The 19,719-nt window shown below is 37.3% G+C and overlaps 3 protein-coding genes across 4 annotated transcripts; 2 read left to right on the forward strand and 1 right to left on the reverse strand.

Annotated features, from left to right (window-relative positions):
• Nucleotides 1-1,255: 1,255 nt before the first annotated feature.
• On the forward strand, nt 1,256-4,468 carry LOC116296124 (uncharacterized). Its single transcript, XM_089032873.1, has 2 exons — nt 1,256-1,333; nt 3,008-4,468. Exon 2 carries the CDS (start codon nt 3,036-3,038, stop codon nt 4,212-4,214), a length of 1,179 nt encoding a protein of 392 aa, XP_088888999.1. The 5' UTR covers nt 1,256-1,333; nt 3,008-3,035; the 3' UTR covers nt 4,215-4,468.
• A 90-nt stretch (nt 4,469-4,558) lies between these two features.
• LOC116296109 (ribonuclease H1) lies at nt 4,559-8,975 on the forward strand. The gene is made up of 7 exons (XM_031704067.2): nt 4,559-4,834; nt 5,512-5,653; nt 6,230-6,495; nt 6,859-6,913; nt 7,423-7,507; nt 7,607-7,731; nt 8,069-8,975. Exons 1-7 carry the CDS (start codon nt 4,722-4,724, stop codon nt 8,159-8,161), a joined length of 879 nt encoding a protein of 292 aa, XP_031559927.2. The 5' UTR covers nt 4,559-4,721; the 3' UTR covers nt 8,162-8,975.
• Nucleotides 8,976-9,344: 369 nt separating this feature from the next.
• On the reverse strand, nt 9,345-19,517 carry LOC116296145 (THO complex subunit 5). Of its 2 annotated transcripts, XM_031704108.2 has the most exons (20): nt 19,345-19,516; nt 19,043-19,240; nt 18,395-18,508; nt 17,632-17,729; nt 17,057-17,132; nt 16,349-16,419; nt 15,801-15,915; nt 15,204-15,417; nt 15,064-15,119; nt 14,799-14,901; nt 14,410-14,521; nt 13,985-14,086; nt 13,244-13,334; nt 12,515-12,626; nt 11,741-11,844; nt 11,183-11,273; nt 10,821-10,930; nt 10,378-10,470; nt 9,970-10,064; nt 9,345-9,656 (listed from the first exon to the last, which is right to left on the reverse strand). In XM_031704108.2, the coding sequence occupies exons 2-20, from the start codon at nt 19,229-19,231 to the stop codon at nt 9,593-9,595; spliced, it is 2,010 nt and encodes a 669-aa protein (XP_031559968.2). In that variant the 5' UTR covers nt 19,232-19,240; nt 19,345-19,516; the 3' UTR covers nt 9,345-9,592. The 2 variants fall into 2 exon arrangements, with proteins under 2 accessions (XP_031559968.2, XP_031559967.2); XM_031704107.2 differs by having other exon boundaries at nt 19,043-19,517.
• Nucleotides 19,518-19,719: the final 202 nt, after the last annotated feature.

Raw genomic sequence — 19,719 nt, forward strand, 5'->3', positions numbered from 1 at the left:
CCCCCCCCCCCCCCCCCAAAGACGCAAAGGATTATGGAGATGTGAAAGTAGAGAATGCGGGTTAAACAATTTTTTATTGTCACGGGAATAAACATGGCCGCCGTGTGATAAAGGTCCATGAAGGATCATTCATCGTGGTAATAAATCAAAAATTATACTTATTCATTTGTCCTTACGATTGTGGCAGTTGGGTGGACCGCGACGCTTCGACTGCTACTGCTAGTCTTTATCAGTATACATCATTGCCTTCGATGTTTCCTGAGAAGGGTCTGGGTACGAGAATGTTAAAAACTTGTGATTCACTTGACAAACATTCCGCACGAAACAGAAAATGACATCAAGTGAAATCCTTATAATTCCTTGGATACTCCTTTGCATTTCTTTCTATTGCATGTATTTGAATTGGTTTCCTTTCGACTACTTTAATTCATATTACTTATTGTTGACTCAAGTAATAATAATAGTTAATAATAATAGTTTATTTTGTAAAATCACCTATCCTCCAAGAGCGTAGAGCTCGTTCAAAATACGAACGTGCTGTCAGTAGTAGAGTAACATTAGTCTACCAGCAAGCCTTCTTGATAATATTATCTATTTCATAAACAGCTCTAAAAAATTAATCATTTGGATGCGATGCGTGAGGGATATAAAAAAATTAATTTAAGACACTTCAATTAGTTTTGAAACTGCGCACAATTCTTCGATTGAACGTTACGTCATCGCGATGCTGCCATTTAACAAAAGGTTTCTTATTAGCATCCATTGTTAACGGCACCACAATGGCCACCATGCTTTTGTCTTTTGACTCTCTTGGGAATGCTTGCAACCCATCAATAGACCTGGCTTTTACATGATGTTACACATTTCAGACTCATCCCCTAGAGTATTATTACTTTGTTTAACGGTTGCACATAAGAAGACACATCAATATGGATACAACTCTCGTTCTCAAGAGAATGACACAGAGCAGAGAGGAATAAGCTTTTAAATATTCTCCTTCCCAATTTTTATGCCATTTGTCTCTCTCCTTAATTTTTTCTTTTAATCTTTTTCTTCTCCCTTTTCTATATTTTCCCGTTGTTTCTCCCTCCTTCCTGATTGGCTCCTCTCTGTTCGACACACGCCGTGTCTGAAATGGGAAACTAAAGACGCCTATTGAAATTGAATCAATTGATCAGTCCCGACCGTATAATTTGTTGAAAATCAGATAAAAATCGCTGGATAAATTGATTATCGATTTATGGACCATGAGCAAGCTGCTGACTAACTTGCAGCTCATTACTACGTCGTTGTCAGTCAGTTCCGTTCAGAAGATTTTATTCTGAGTGCCAAGGTAAGTCCAGCTTTTAAAGCTTCTGTTTTATAGCATGCGCGCAGTGCTTAGCTTGCATTTCTCGTCTCAAAACGAATTTCACTCTATAGACGACAAAGATGTCGTTAATAAATATTGCACCCGTCAAGAGCGTCAGTTTCTTAAGGGACTGGACTTGGGGGGCAGATTTCTGGAAAACACAATTTTAAATCTTAAGTATCTGGAGATGCGATTTCTCACATATATTTTGAAAGCATTTTAGGCGCAGGTTGGAAGATAGAGGCACTATAATTCCACATCTACTTCTGTTCTTTCATATCTATCCCCTTAATCTTAATTTACTGAATCGATTGGTGATATACTTATTTCAATAAAGTTAGTCACCAAAAACCTAGAAAGCTGAGATCACTGAGGATCATGGGAAACAATTCATTTCAAACAAGTAAAGCTTCTTTGATAGAAACTGCAGCTTGAGGATGCTCAGGAGAGGTGACTGTAACTGGTAAGATGTGCAAGTTCATCAACAGTTAAGGAGCGGTTGAAACATATAAAATGTATCTACCCATAATCCTTGTCGGCCTCAGCTTTATAGCTTTTCAGGTGACTAACTTTATTGAAATAAATATATGCATGGGATCGCTTCACCATCACACTACCTTTCCAGAGGGATGCTTCAAAATAAGTTTCTAGTATGATCTTGATGCCCCATTGACTATGTGTGGACACTTTCATAAATTTGTAAATATTTTACACCTGTATTTTAATCACCTGCACTGATCCTTGAATAAAGAATAGCCAATGAAATCTGCTGGATATTCAAACTATTATCGTGGAAACTGAGGATTTAATATTGAAGTTTTAATAATGGTCTCAAAGTGCTTTGTTGAAGGAAACTAAATGTCTTAACCAATTTTTGATTGCGTTCAAAGTTCGTTAATACGTTTAAAAAGTCGTACTGAGAGTCAAAACACCTTTTTGATAAATTTTTGAAATTATTATTTTAAAGCTCCGGCCACTTTTTGATTAGTTTCAAATAAATTGCGAAGTTGAGTTTGTAAATGCTGTATTTCAAAATGAACCGCATTAAATACCTTTTTCTATTTTCGGCTACCTTTTGGTATTTTCAAAAAGTATTAGGAGGTCTTAAAATACTTTGTAGTTGAACAATTATAACAATCTGCTTTCATGCATAGCCCAGCGAGTAGTCAGCCACCTTAATGCTTTTTTTTTACCTTTGGATTAAAACTTACCTATTGATGGTTTTCAACCATTCCCAAGAGAATTAAATAACAAAAGACACGGCGGCCATGTTGGAGGATATAACAAAAGAATTCATTGACAGTTCTTTTAAGTTCCTCCAACATGGCCGCCGTGAAAACCATCAATAACTCGATTATAGTGAATCTCGTATGGCCACGGTAGCGATTTATTTGAAGAAAACTAAAATTCCAACCATGCACAATTAACGAAAATGCAGCGGTTACCATAGTGACCTGGCCACCTCAAATATACTGCTAGCACAAAAAACATCTTGATTTCATAAAAGACAACTAGATTTACCAGCCTTATATTGACTTGGACGCAAAAATAAATGAGTCCGGCATTACGGCTTACGGCGAGATTTTTATTCATAAATTTCCCACGAGTAATATCTTGAGTTTCCTAATTTATTAGAAACCTGCTCCATTTTACCAGAGTCTCCAATAGATAAGAGGTGGGCAGTATGCAGAGCCTGTTGCTTGGAATCATCATCTCCTTCCTGCTGTTGTTTTGCAACGTGTCGGGTCTAGTTCGTCTCGAAGATAAAAGATCGTCTTTTGTCTCTCTGAAGCAAGACACCTGCTTACAAGGACATGTCATTCAAACTAAAATGGCTTCAAGTTTTATTGGCTGTGCACAGTATTGCTTAGCAAATAATAAATGTAAGTCGGTGAACTTCAAAAAGAAAGGAATCTGTGAATTGAATGACGTGTCTCCAGAAGAGAGTCACGTGCACGATAACGTGATGTCTGATGGCGAAGTTACCTTGGGCTGGTGGATTAGTTATACCACCAAGAAATACGTGTTTACCTCATTAAATGGCCAAGAGAGATTTGGTCCAACGAGCACAGACGGTTATAAGCAGACAAGTCTGCAAGGAACTGTTAATATAGCTAATGGTATTCAATACTGGGAGATCCCAGAATATGGAAATTACGTCATAGAAGCAGTTGGAGCGTCAGGGGCCAACAGGACGTGCTCAAAAAGTGGCTGCACAAGCTGGAGCCTCGGAGGAAAAGGCGCCAAAATAAAAGGTTCATTTGTACTGAAGAAAGGGACTCGACTGAAAATCCTTGTTGGCCAACAGGGAACGTGTCTATCGGATATCCAAGAAGCCCCAGGGGGAGGAGGTGGAGGAACGTTTGTTTCTTTGGATGACAATATTCCCCTGATTGTTGCTGGGGGAGGGGGAGGTGGTGGGATCACTATGTCTGGACGGACTTTAGACGGTGATCCAGGGCAGACCTCCACTAATGGTAGTCGTTATGGAGGAGCTGATGGTAATGGAGGACGTATGTATGACTCACGGGCAAAGTCTTTTGCAACGAATGCTGCTGCGTCAGCTGGAGCCGGATTCTACACGGAAGGAGACTCGAGGTTCATGGGTACTGGACCCAAGAGCTTCAGTAATGGTGGAACTGGAGGTACAGGGAATTCAAGTGGAGGCTTTGGGGGAGGGAGTTTTGCTTTTTCTAAAGCCCCAGGGGGTGGGGGTGGGTATTCAGGTGGTGGAGTCATCGTTAATCAAAATCCCGGAGGATGCGCTGGTGGCGGAGGCTCATTCAATAACGGTTCTGAACAAGACAACGAGAGTGGCGTCAACAGAGGCAATGGCCGTGTTACCCTCACCTTATCTGAATGATCGTAATATGGTTGAAAACAATAAATCATAAATCATAATACATAAAGTGTATCAATAATTCATGTAGCTGATTGTGTAGTTTATGCGGCACTTTAAACGTGCGCGTTTGGGCACGCTTTAGGCCTCTTGCACCAGACAGACAGACAGACAGACAGACAGACAGACAGACAGACAGACAACTTTTATTCCGAACATTGCACTAATAATTGTACATGAGCTCAGTTCCAAATAAATATATATATTAACACCCATTCGCTAACCTGTCGTATTTGATTACGTATAGTGAAAAGAAAGAAAAGTAAACGAAGAAAAGAGAGAAAAAAGAAATGAAAAGAGAAAGAAAATAAAAGAAAAGTACTATCAGTCATCGTGGAGGCCAGGTTACGTAGCAATCAAATAAAAACAAAATTTCGCGCGCTGTAATGGATCGTTCCATTCAGCAACCCTTCGACATGATGATCATGGATCGAGTACTATGAGCGAATATAGTTCGTATTTAGACCTCACATGCATCGCAGTCCTTGGAAGTTAATTCGTAGTCTAGTTATGGGGAAGAAGAGTGGAAAAGGAGGATTTTATGCAGTAAAGATTGGACGATCTACTGGTGTGTTTAACACATGGTAAGAGAAATATCAATGAATTAATTGTGGAGTAGCTGAATCTAAAACTCGCTTATAAAATTTCCAGTGTACAATTCTTCGTATTGAGGATGCCTTTTCTTGGATATTTACCTTTATTGAAGAGCTGTGGAGAGCTTAGAAGGATTTTGAAGAGCAGTGCTATTAAACGTTTTTAAAACTCATGATGGCGAACCCCTTGAAGACCCCATGAAGTCGTTTCGGAGTTAAGCTTATTTTATTTCAATCGATTAAAACGCTGCACACGTAAAGCCATTCCTGGCATACCGTAGATGTTCTTTGTTTTACCGAATCTATAAAACATTTTGAACCATTTTTTGTTAAAAACAAAAACACTCTGCAAATCGATTTTGTAAGGGCGTTTTAAAATACTTAGTATTGAATGCAACGGCCGGGAAGGGGAGGGGGGAGGGTGGATGAAAAGTTGGTAAGTTTTTAGATTTCTTTTGCGTTTCTACCCTCTTTCCAATCTCCCACTGCCTCCTCACACACGTATATGCTTCGTATTTGGAATCCTGACGATTTAAAAATCCAATCGAATTGTGAATAAATTTCCCTGAAAAATCTCAAGAACACAGTACCTACTCCCTTAATTCAGTGCGCTGCTCAGTGGCAGTTTTAAAGCCCCTATATACTCTGAACACCTATTGATATTCTAGGGAGGAATGCCAACAGGCTGTCGATGGAGTATCTGGTGCACGGTTTAAGAAATTTTCTTCAAATGAAGAAGCGTTGGCCTTCGTTGGAAGTTCTGATCATGGAGGATCATCATCATCTTCGTCAAGCTTGCGTCAAGCTACAGTAAATAATATTAATCTCATTTGATATAGGTTATTTGATGGCTGTTAGTTTATCAATGAAAGCTGTCATATGTCACCCTCTTGAAATACTTTATTATTAAATTTATTACTATTATTGTTCTTATTAATTTATTAGAGTGCACATGGTTAACCTGTGAAAAAGTACTGTAAAACTATTTTTAAAATGTAACATTTATTGATATCCTGAAACAACCCTTCTGCTGATTAAAGTCAGGCCGTGTCAAATATTTGGAATTTAGGATGTTACTAGTATAGTGCTATTTAGTCCCAATTAGTTAGCGCTTTTTCATGGGTATTTCGTGTGAACTCTCTCTTTTGCGATCCAGTCAGGAGTGAGGGTGTTTGTTGGTCAGTCAGGGATCATGCATGTTCTTCCATTATTGATCTCTCAACCTCTAGGAATCATTTCTTTGTTTGCGGGCACCACTTGAAAATTTAGCCCATATGGATGACCATCTCAACAAGCAAACTTATACCAAAAGGGAAAGACCCATGATCTGAAATGGGAAATTGTACAACACATTGTAATCTAGAGTACTATTCATTATATTTGCAGCCTTATCATTCCTATTCAAGACCATCTACATCCTACAACAGTTATAACCATGTGCGCAAAGCTCCAGACACCTTCAAGCACACCATGCCAAGGAAGACCCAATACCTCAAGACCCTCCCACTGTCAGTGAATTTAAGTACTGTTAGTGAATCGCAGAGTACAGAACATCAGCGACCTGTGGTGTATAGTGATGGGTGTTGTACTAATAATGGTCAAAGCCGTGCGCAAGCTGGCATTGGTGTCTACTGGGGACCTAACCATAAAAGGTAAAATATAATATTGAAGAAATGTGGCTCTTATTTACTTGGTGTTGCAAGGCACCAAAGTAGCTCTTTCTATCTACATGTAGTTCCCATCAGGTTGTTAGGCACTCAATGTATTCTCTATTATTATTCTCTATGAAATGGTATATTTACATACCTGACATCTTTTTTATTATACCGTGGGACACCAGGACACCCGAACACCTCTATATACTTAGCTTATATCTTAGTCTGTTGTACCAGGTGGGACACTGGATCACCTCAGCTACAGTCCCAGGCAGACCCAGGTCAGCTTGTATCATATTGATCCATAATGTGGGGACCCATGACCCATGTTGATTCTTAAAATGTATTCTACCCTTTTAGTAACATCAGTGAGAGACTAAGTGGCAATCAAACAAACCAAAGAGCAGAAATAATGGTAGGTAAACAGCGGTCTTTAGATAATCCTTCCTTCAAACTTCATAGATAACCTGACTGATCAAACCAGGGCATGGATAACTCACAGATTGAACCCTGAAACAACCTCTGGGCTGATCTAAGTCAGGGCATTGCTAATACAGATCGAACCCTGAAACAACCTTTGGGCTGGTCAAAGTTAGAGCATGGGTTTACAACTCACAGAACAATCTCTGAAACCTCTGAGCTGAACTGAGTCAGGGCATGGCTAACTCACAGATTAAACCCTGAAACAACCTGTCGACTGGTCAAAGTTAATGCATGGATAACTCACAGGTCAAATTGAAGTTTAGCTTCTTGGGTTTTGCTAAAAAAATGTACAGTGTCAGTCATTATTGGTCTTTAAAAATATGGCATACGCGACATCCACTCTGGCAAAAAAACATGCTCAATGAGGGCCTTAATTTGTATTTTAGAGCTTGGTAATGGTAAATGTTCACTTTATTAAATAAACATTTCATTTGATTACAGGCTGCAGTGAGAGCATTACAATCAGCAAAGGACTTAGGACACAGATCTGTGGAGGTCAGAACAGATAGCCAATACACTATTAATGGTACGTCATTCTTCTTTTCTGGCCTGAGAAATCATGTAGACAAGTCAGCTTTTGGAAAATGTTTGTGGTTGAAATGACTACCATTTTATCAAATTTCAGGTGTTACAAGTTGGATAAACAAATGGAAGTCCAATGGCTGGAAGACTTACACTAACTCAGATGTTAAAAATGTTGAAGACTTTAAGCTGTTGGACAAGCTGTGTGAAGACATGGATGTAAAATGGGTAAGTGGGAATTTGAGTTTCGGATTTAGATTTATGTTGAGTTTTCTTGGCCATTCAAAAGCCTAAATGATAAGGCCCCTGATGATGGCAGCCATGACAGAAGGCAAAACAATTGAATCTGGTCTAATCTGGTTTACATGTCATTGAGAAAGAATTCAGTTTGGCAGGGGAGAACGACTCTATTGTTGTGCCTCCTGTCATGGCTGCCATCTCGTGATGGTGCAAAGTCTTTATAGACAAATGCAAGAGGTGGTGTACATGTTAGGAGCATATATCCACCACCCATGTTTGATTCATATCAACATACCATTAGTAGTAATATCAATTGTTCTTCTAGACACATGTTCCTGGTCATTCTGGGGTCCATGGGAATGAAATGGCTGACTCGTTGGCCAAGAGTGGATCCCGTCTGCCTCATCAAAAGACATAGTGAATTTGATAATTATTGTTATATATATATATTATAAGTTACTTTGGCTCTTTGATAAGAGTGGCTTTGGGGGTATTTCAGGCTGGTTTGCCCCTCTTTTTGTATTAAATTGATTTGTACACGTATAAATGTTTAGGTGTATAGATACATAGTAATAGCATGGTTTGCAAACACTAGACATCTGGGCCCAGTTGTACGAAGCCTGGATAGCGCTATTCGGCAGATAAATCCTTATCCACTAGTAAGTCGATGCTGTATTTCAATAGATTTATACCTCAGATAGCACTATCCAGGCTTCGTACAAATGGGCCCTGGCTCTTGGAACTCATGTTTGTTGTTTAAATTTAAAATTTCTCAATTTCAAAGGTAGTCTCATATGAAATCGACAAACATTAATGTCCTTACAGTGTACTGTAGCTGACAAACATACAAGATTCATAAGCAAGTTAGAATAATGTTTGATACCTTGTGCTCTCGCCTAGATGCAAACGACTGTAGTGCCAATAATTATTTGTTTCTTCTCTGTTTATGAGTATAGTATTATTATTTAAATACATTAGAGTGATTTCCATAAACCCATGAAATTGATATCATTCGTTATAATTGTGTAATAGTGAAATGACAACAACAACAACAACAAAACCAATGGAATTAGGGTCTACTAATTTGTATTAGGCTGGTGACGATTTCAGGGGTTTATGAAAACCACTCTATAGATGACATTCAAAGGATTGACTTAAGGAAAGGTCTGATAAACTTATATAATATAAATATTACAATAGTTTACGAAATAAAAAGGAAATTTATTGCATTATGCCTGTAGTCTAATATTATTTAAATACAAATATAAGTAGCGATCTTACTTGGTCCATCAAAAACAACAAGTATAATACATCAAATAGTAGATACTAAAATGTCTTTGTTTTTGTTTTAGGCTGCGTTCATAATGTAAGGGGTAGGTGAAAATTTGAAATGTCCAGAATATTTCTTAACACCCCCTTAAAGTCATGCAAAAAAATTACGATCCCCAGGAAGCAAGGCTTGTAGCTTTTTCCAACAATAATTTGTGCACCCCCCCCCCCCCCCCATTTTTCTGATAAAAATTTGCCCATGCCCGCCTCTTTCCTACCAAAATTTTCCCAATCTCCCCTCAATTTTACCTGCCCCCCCCCCCCCCCCCCTGCCATACATTATGAACGCAGCCTTACTTTGATTGTTAGGCTCATGTCAAACGTTGAACTTCACATGGGCTGAACCTAATGACATCAAAGAAGACTGCCTTGTTATCTGTTGTTCCAATAATGTTCCCCTCCTGTGAAGTCTGACGTTTCACCTGTGCCTTACTCTCTGATTGCACAACTTTTTGGCCAACTAATCCTCTAAGTTGAAGAAGGATTTTGATTGACTTGTTTGAATTCTTTGAAGACTTGTCTATCGGTGTGTGTATATGCTAAGACTGGAATCGTACTTGAAGGGCAGTCCTCTTTCACGTCCCCTAGAAAATTAAAAGATATCATTAGGATATCATCAAAACAGTTAAACAATAAGTAAAATTAAAGTACATGGTCACAGTACGGTGGAGTCCTGTTATCTCAAACTTTCCATCTCAAACTAAGACCACAGGTTTGTCTTTGTAAACTATAAAAGTTTATTTTAAAGTTGATTTGTTTCATGGCCTTGTTAATACAAACCCCTCTGTTATTTCAAGCCTTTTCCCTAGTCCCATTTGAAATACAGGACTCCATCTACTATGAGGTAATGTTAAAGAATAACTTCGACATTATGAATGCAAGTGATGTCAAACTTACTTCAGGCCTCGTACAAGCATTTTTTCACTCTTCAGTTTTTCTGTATCCTTGAGGTTATTTGGATAACCACAGCCTATGAAAATGTCAAAACACATCTACAAACAAACAAAAAAGAGAAGAAAAAAAGAAATCTCTGTTATTCATTTGAGAGGTACAGTAATAAGAAATACAACAACAAAATTGGTGTCAGTATGTATTGGTAGGTTTTTAGTAAGTTTTCAGTAGGTTGATAAAAAAGTGAGCGGGATTTCCTACCAGCCAGCAGGTCTGAAGGGAAAACTGTGCACAGGGTCTTGAATGTATGGACAGAGGCTGAGGTCTGTTTTCAAGACTGAGCATGGATACAAATTTTCCCTATCCTGACTGACTTTAGAATAGTAAATGAGAATGATTAGTGTGGTCACCAACCTGCAGTCGCTTCATCTGATTGGTTAAAATATTGTCAGGTGAGTCCAGCGTCATCAGGTCTTGGTAATGTACATTGACCTCTGCTTCCATTGACTATGGAAACACAGAACTTTTGTTATAGGTGTATGTGTTATTTTAAGAATTCCTAATTTTCAGAATTTTCTTTTTTTTTTTGCCAATAGCTTAATTTTAAGAACCCTTTATAAACCCAAGGGGAAAACATACCAAAAAATAAAAAGATTTGACTGAATGCTTTTTGAATTGCTTTTCTTTAAAGACATGAAAATCTGATCCAGAAAGTCTTAACAATTTGTTCAATGGCATTTGTAATTTCTCATCATATTTAGCTATGTGCTGCACATGCTCAAAAAAACCATTTCAAGCCCCCTAAATATATCAAAATAAATATTAAATTAACAACTTCATAATAGGACTTGACTTACCCTTGTCATTTCATCAGATATCTCTGCTTCACTGGTCTTCACACACAGACTAAACAGTGGAGGTTTGACAGGATAGTCTTGGTGCACTACCACCACTACTTCTAGTATCTCTGTAAATTGTGGCATAAGTGTGTTTGTGTAAGCATGTTTTCCCATATTTATCCCAAACTTAGTTTTCTAGGGTTTGTGGAGGGAAAAAAACTTGAGAATCCAGAGAAAACCCCGCCAATCAAGGGAAAGACTGATCAGAGATCTGCAGAAGAATTATACTTGCATAATTCAGAGTATGGTTAAATTTCTTAGAAGAAAGCTATGTTTTGTATTCCATAAAGCAACAATCACAAGCAAGGATGTATGTATACCTTTGGAGTCTCTCTGAAACTGTGCAGTGAAAAACATGTCTGATTCTGAAATCAGGTCTTCTGTTACTAGATTCTTTGCAAAAGGTATTTCCTGCAAAGAGAATTACGAGATCACTAATAGGTAATAAGCTATTGATTGACCCTCAAATGCCCTATAGACATCACAGATCACTCGTCAGATTACAGACAATAATTTAAGAAAAATTCTTATCAAACTCATGAATAATTCATGAGGATAACACAACAGAAATCACGACCGTGAAGAGTGTTGTAAATCTGATACAAAACTGTGTTCATTTGCATAAACTTTAAGTTGGATTTTCTTGGCCAAATTCACTCTAATTTTGAAAATTTTAGTGAAACACAAAGGAACTAACCTAGACGTTTGATAAGTCATATACAGTATTCGTGTCCGTGTTGTATCAGATATGCAATCACTCGGCTATGCCTTGTGGTTGTACATGTATATCTGATACAACACGGCCACTCATATTGTATATATTACATATCATACACTCTGAATTTAAAGTTGGAAGTTTAATAACTATTGGTACTCACAACAAAATCTGCATAGGTTAAAGGTTTCCACGATTTCAGAGCTGACTGGATTTTGTGTGGAAAGAGTGTTGAATTGCCTTTAATGTCTGGAATCTTGCATCCCTCTGTGGATGGTAAAATTAATAAATAACCAAAGATACGATGGATTGAGTAAAACAACAAACTGAAAGAGTATAAAAGAATAAGTTACAGCGCAATACACAAAAGTATGACCACATTATTTATGTATTCAGACACAGGCTTTTTCCTTCCTTATAGTACACTCAATAAAATTACTCGACTCTGATTGGTCGAGAGGAGTACAATTATAGCGTTAATCACCTAAAGGCTCGTGCAATTACAAGAACTTTCAAAATATTACTCGTGTCTATTAATTTCCAAATTGTACTCAAGATCGTGCGATTTCCTATACAAACGATAGTTTGCATGCCTTATTATGTTGGTATAACCAGCCAGCTTCGCATTAAAATGTGTCAGTTTAACATGGCCATACTTCTGCGTGTTGCACTGCAAGAGATTGGCCCATCTTAAATTGAAATAAACTTGGTGTAGTTTTTAAAATATAAAAAAAATAATCAGCAATGTCATTTTTATGAGAATATTATTTATTTATTTAGAATCACAATAATTCAGGATTAAAAACCAATTTAAAATCTGGATTTCTTAAAAAAATATTGCATTGTTTCGTAACCAAAAAAACAGCAGTTCAAAGCCCATATTATTTTTTATTATTTTGAATAAATAATAATCATAAAGTAGACAAACGTACTGTACCTAAAGATGCTAACTGTTTCTGCAATGCTAGTCTTGCCAGGATCCGTGCTCTAATAGCCAGAATGGTCTCCTCCATGTGGGATGAACTTAACTGGGATTTTGCTGAGACGGCCTGTCATACAAAGTATTAAATATTATCAAATTCCTGCCAGTATCCACAATCAGGTATCCATAGAAACAAAGGGGTTCTGCACAGGGGCATAGAAAGGTCTCTATTATAGAGGGGGATAATGTACCATTTTACCCCAAATCCAAGGAATTCTGCATGAATTAATTACATTTTGGTACCTAAAGCTTTTGGAGTGGCACGTAACGTGCTCCCCCTTTCCTACGTAAGTGTTTCTGTGTGACCCACGATAGCACCAAGATTAGCTGCATGATAGGTTAGTATAATTATTCCCTAATAAGCTATGTGATGCTTCATTTCATATCATGACATTATGCGTAATGCATGAAAGTTACTCAAAACATTTCTCAGTGATGCGTGATTTTGTTCAAAAATTCAGTGCGAAGTACGGGGAGCCTACTTTGCCATCCTGTGGAAATCAAAGTATCTGTTTTACTGTATTTTAATGGAGATATGCTTGGCTTTTCATGCACAAAGATTTCAAAGTGAGGCTTTGTGCATAAGGAGAGAAGAATAACAATATACAATTTAGCACCTTGCCTCGTACTGAAACCTTTGTGCTTAACAAGCAAAGCATAAGTGTATTTCGAAGAGGGTATTACCGTAACATCAGGGAGAAACTCAAGTCCACAAATCTTTTGTGCCCACAAGAATGGTTTGCCGATCTCTTTGATGCAAGAAAAATCTGAAATCCTGTGAAAAAATAAAGTAGGTTCACAAAACAGTTAGCCAAGTTCAGTTTTAGATCAACAGGTTGTAGATAATGATTGTATTACAAAATAATTTAAACATTGATTAGTACATAAATTTCACGCCGTGACACAGCCACCATGTTGGTGTTCCAAAAAAATACATTTTCTATCCTCTGGGAATTGAACTCTATTTTTATGCAAAAACTGTGCAGAAAGTTTCTATTGTTTGGTACACCAATATGGCTGCTTTGGGATGTGAATGAAAACACTATAAAACAAAAAGGATGGAGTGCAGTCAATAAACCAGAGAAATACATTAGTAGACCATAATGCTGCCATTGTTTTCTTTGGCTTTGACTCAATGTTTTCCCATTTCAGACAACATGTCATTCCCTAGAGTATCATTTCTTTGTTTAATGGTTTGCACTAGGTTGCACATCAGAAGACACATGAATATGGATACAGCTCAAACAAAGAATCTTATTCTCAAGGGAATGACACATGGTCTGAAATGGGAAAACATTACCCCAAGCCAAAGAGGTCTATTGCCTTCACTCTGTTGCAACTACTAGCTATTTAGTTTTTAAAAGTTTTCATTTTCACTGCCAGAATGTTTTCGGTTTTTCTTTTGTGTACACATCTTAGACTCACCCAACTTTTGCCAACTGAAACTGATTGGTTGGATTGGGTAAGCTGTTTCCATGGTCACCAGGTAATAAACAGTCGAGTATGGAGTCCGGAGACAGCAGATTTCTGTACAAATATCAATAATAAAGTTAATTTAAGTTAACAAATGATACTGTATTTTAAATAAATCAGGAGTAAGAGAACGACTTGAAAATGATATTTGAAAAAAACATTTCCACTCTGCAGAAACTTTAGGTGCCTTTGACTTTTTTTACATTTTTATATAAAAAATAAGCCATTCTAAGAATTGATTCTGATACCTCTTAGAATGTTTATTAGAATGGTTTATATTTTGGTATAAAAACGTTTAAAAAGGGTCATAGGCACATAAAATAAATTTAAGCCCTTGCTTTAATTATTGCTCTTATAAAAAGTGAGGCTTGCCTTACCTTGATGCAAGAACCGGCATTTCTCCACCTTCCACCAAGGAAAGTGATGGAGTAGCAGTTACGATGTTCAAGGTTGGAAGGTAGGAAAATGTCAGTGAGAGTGAGTCTTTGCCTGAGAAAAGAAATTCAGTAACAAACAGTGAGATTCACAAACAAGGAAGGAGATTCAAACAATCAATTTACAGCAGCATTGATAAATATTTTGCTATTTTGCAAGACTTTTGAAAGTATGTGCACAACCTCAAGTTATCATAGTACAGCCTTCACACCTCAAAATAAGCAAATTTACAAGATGCAAGATTGCAGGTCAACTTTCACTGGTCTAAGAGAAAAGAAAGACGAGGGAATGGTACTCTATTGAATAGTCAACTAAGTATAAACAAACTTACTTTTAAAGGTAAACCGAATAATGACTTGTAGTGGATGATTTTTAAGCAAAGCCTTCTTTGCTTCCAGTTGACGACTTTTCTCTTTCATTCTTCTACGCTTTGACTATTAAACACATGAAATAGAGAACGACATATATAAAGAAGCATCCCAGTGCCTTGTACACAAAGTTCCTAGCTTATAGGCAGGCAGGTAGGCAGGCAGATAGGTTGGCTGACTGACTGAATGTGACTAATTAAGTAACTGATTTGTCAATTAAACACCTACCCTTCTCTTATCTGTTGCATCTTCTGTCCCTTCTTGGTCAGAATCACTTTCTTCATCTAAAAAATAAAAATGTCAACATAAACACCAACCATCCCTCATCTACATATGTATATGTAAATAACAACAGCTCATTTTCTTACCAGTTCTCATGATTGGCTTCTCCTCCAAGACAGCCTTAGCAGCATCCAAATCTCCCTGGATCTGAATATCAAGGTTCTTGTCACATGCCTCATGATAGGCAGTGGATTGTACGTACAGGACATACAGTGGTAGAGGAAGATATTTGGCTGTCTCGTACTGGGCTCTTTGGGCATCTAATGGAAGATTCAGGTATTCTTGCACTGGGAGGGTGGCCTATATTCAAGAACATAATTTATATATATATTTTTATTATGCTAGCTATAGAGCGTTTGCTGCATACTATTAACATGTTATTCATATTTTAGTACTCCCGAAAAAAGCTGTTTTTGTTGTTTTACAGGTGCACTGCCATCTTATCAACTGTTCCTACCGTATATAATTATGTTCTTGAAGGGCAAGTTTAGGTAGTTGGGTTGGTCAGTGGAAAGCTAACTGCACAACACAGGAAGCCCAATTCAAAACTTCATCATGATTGTATAGTTTGACTCTTCCTTTTGCTCCAAGTATACTTTATATACATGTAATATATGTTTGTGGTATTTGATTGCGTACATTCAATTTACTATTCAATATTGTCATTTCAAAGGAGAGCAAACCTTCAGAATATTCTCAAGTCTTGGCTGTAAGCTGTCCATGAATTCTTTCTTGGCCTTGATTTCAAGAGCCAGATGATCTTTGCGCTTCGTAAACTCCTCCTTTTGACTGGCATATCTGGTGGGGGGAAACAAGTTCTTTAGTGAATATATATTTTAAAAAAATTCATGACAGAACTTTAAGGCTTCAAATAGAAAATGAAAATGGCCAGACAGTTTTTTAAATCTTATCAGGAAAAATAATTTTGGTGAAGAAAAATTTCCCCTTCCATCATGTTCCATTTGGTTCCAGTTTAATATTGTTTTAGTCTGCTAGTAATAAAATTTGACCCACATTTTGGCCATTGACAGGCCACTATTTTGAGCCCTGTAACCCTGTTCTTGTCTTTACTATTGAGGCAGAGAGTATAAATTCAAGGTCAGATAAATGTTTTGTCCTATGACCAATACTTTAGGGGTTTAACCAACAGCAAAAGTTTCAGCACTTGCATAAATCGTAGTTATGATTATGCTTGCATCATAAAACGAGACATGTGAAATCATATATCTACCTCTTTCTTTGTTCCAATTCCCAGTCAAGTCTTGCCAGCATTCTCTGGTGGGGATCATTTTTAGTCACTTCCTATAATATCAAAAACGAATCACAAAAAAATTAAATCTACAGTATGAAAAATACTCCTGTTGCTATACTGTACAGTTTACAGTCATCATGCCCCCTCCCCATCTAGCCCCTAACCATCATGCCCCCTACCCATCTAGCCCCTAACCACCATGCTCCCTACCCATCTAGGCCCAAACCAAGATGATCAGTTACCCTGTTATACTCCAAGATATTTTATAAGTATATATAATGTAGCAGAAATTAGTCACGCCTAAAGGTTATGGGTGTAAGAGGGGGAAAAATGATTATAATTATTTTTTTGAAATGGATCAAGGCTGATACTGATAATCTGGGGAATCAAGGGTGGCATAGCTTTAGTGCTTTTTCTCCCACCTCTCGTTTCTCATGTTTGATGTCTGTACCCTTCATTACATGCAAGTAGAGTTTATTGAGTCTTTCCCTTGATTCAAGGGTTTCAATCAAAGTATCACTACATTGCAATTTGATTCGTGAGTAATCCATGATAACTTGATCAGAGCTTCTTCCAGGGTCTGATAAGAAGGAACTGATACATAGGATATTTATTTTCACATTATTTTTATAGCGACATCTAACAACAGTAACTGATGGTCTGACATCATCATTAGAGAAAACTCACAGGCTTAGAGAATTCCTTTGGTGCATCATTATAAAATTCTTCTTCTGATACTAGATCTATTTCTTCATCTTTAGACCTGAATGGAAAAAAGTGAAAAATGTTATTTCAACAGAGTTTGATGGGGTTTCTCCCTTGTTTTGAGGGTTTTTCTCTGGGTTCTCCAGTCTTCATACCCCATAAAACTGAACACCCCAAGTTCCAAATGGATTTATGAATTAGTTTTGAGGTTAACTCAAGAAGAAAGTTTGTTCTAAGATCAGTCAACAATAGTCTTTTATTCCCATGAAAGACTAATGTTCAAAACGTCAGACTTACCAACCTCATCATCTCAAATGAGTTTAACCCAAAGCTATTTTAACTAATGACCAGGCGACGGACAATGTCCAGCCAAAACTGGCATTTGTGGGGCCAAACACCTCTTACACTGATTCCCTTGACCAGTTACTGTATATTGGGCTGATCACCATTTCAAGCTATTTATCTCCTATTATTATCATTATTATTATTATTTCTTTCTTTCTTTCTTTCTTGTCACATAATTAGTCAATCATTATTATATTTTAATTATTTCTTACTTGAATTCCAGGCATTTTGTTATTTCTTTTTTCAGGTGCATCACTTCATAGAGGAGATTCTGGAGCTCAAGGAGAAGCTCATCAACTTTCTGCTTTGCCTGGAAATAAGACCACAAAACTACAATTATTTTTTAAAGTTTTAGCATAAGTGAGGTATTCTATAGTCAAAAGGAATAAGGAACAAGAGGATGGCTAATTACTCCTTTCAAGAGATTAAAATACTTCTTTTTACAGTTCCATTCAGTGACCACAAGTTGAGGTTGGAGTTACCTCACACGATAAACTATAGTTTTCCTATGCAAAATCATTGGATATTAATATTCTGCCGCCATTATAATAATTAATAGCATTCCCACATACTCTCCGGTCCCTGGGGGATTGGAAGAGGTTGCTCATTGGTTGGGAACTGATATCTAAGTAAAGGACGCATGCTTTGGCATGGTTGAACAAGATAGCCGAACTATGTGTGGCACCCACCCATCCACCCACCCAGTGTTTAAGCTGGGTTGATGTTGACCCTGGCACATCCTTAGCACTTCGTGCTGGATTTGTTTCCGGTCGGAGTGCGCATCCATATCTCATTAATGACAATGATTTTAAAAGGCAGAATAATATACTATGCACTACAACTCCAACCTCGCACGGCTTGGAACAATAATTATTATTCATGGTTACTCAACAGAACTGTAAAAAGAAGCATTCAAGAGTATCAGACTCCAGATAATGACAAACTAAATATTCTGTATTGTGGTTCTTACTGTACCTCCTGTGTAGAATCTCTAGATTTTTTACATCGAACATGAGCTAATCTGTTAAGTTTCTTCAAAATGGTAAACAACAGTGTACACCTTATACGTCGTTCATTTATCTCTGGACTCTGAAAACAAAATATGAAACAAATACCATGACTTGGTGATCCTTGTTCTTATAGTTTCCCACTCCATTTCGTAATTTATTTGAATTTCGCATGACCTCGACGTCATTGTTTGGGGCTTTACAAATGGTCATGTGAGTTAACCAAAATTCAAAACGTGATCAATCGTTATTTTAGCAGTGCTAACAGTTAAGTGATCAAAAGTGTTATATATTTACAGAAGCCTAGCATAGATAGTTTTCTACTAAGGTAAACATGCTATACTAGAACTAATGATTAGGGTACTGTATAAATCGTAATGGTAGAATGATTACCAAACTGCTCATGAATTCAACAGACCCTTTTGCATGGCAAATAAGCTTACTGTCTGTCCAATCAAAATGACATGTTGCTAGTCTTAGCTAACATCCAGTAAGTAATATTCTATTGCAACTTAGATTACAGCTATCCTGAACTACATTGCATGGAGCTACATTAGACATAAAACAGTTTTATTCTAGTTTAATTATATTATACTCAAACAGAGCAAAAGCTCACCTCTGCTTTCTTGCCCTCTTTCTTCAAGTCATTGATCTCTTCAATCAGTTTCTTGATTTCTTCGCTGGCTTTGCGGAAAGACACGACATCGCTCCCTGCATCACTCAATGCTTCTTCCAAGTCATCAACATGGGCCAGATCATCACCAACTTTGTCCTTGACAACATGAGCTGATTGAGACTTAGTCATCTTTTTCCCCTGTGGAGAGGTCTCTGGTTCAGACATCGTGCGACTCTTTCGTCTCTTCATCTTTAAGATTAACTAAATTAACTTAACAAACACACAAGATATTGATTTCCTACCCTTCGACGGATCACGAAACGTTCAAAATCATAGGCAAATTTCCACTTTTTGGGGATCTTAGTCCGTAAAATCTTCGATTCTTTGAACAAGCTCTCTGCAATGTGATTACAAAGCTTGGTTACCAGGCATTTATTTCCCAAGAATGCATTTCGAGCTCAACGATGGACTTCTATATCCAAAACTGAGTAAAATATACTTATTTTTCTCTCGCAATTCCATAATTTAACAACATCATAACCTCTTATGAAACGTATTGTAACAAAATATTGTTTAAACAAGATTTTAATTTGATTTTTTGGGTTCATTTTATCGATTCGTATTTATTTCCCAGCAATGCATTTCGGGCTTTGAGATTTGTTCGTAATGCGCATGTG

This window comes from Actinia tenebrosa, unplaced genomic scaffold (assembly GCF_029948245.1).
Source record: "Actinia tenebrosa isolate PJP-AT-01 unplaced genomic scaffold, QUT_ActTen_1.0 PGA_scaffold1__47_contigs__length_23844297, whole genome shotgun sequence".
NCBI lineage: Eukaryota > Metazoa > Cnidaria > Anthozoa > Actiniaria > Actiniidae > Actinia > Actinia tenebrosa.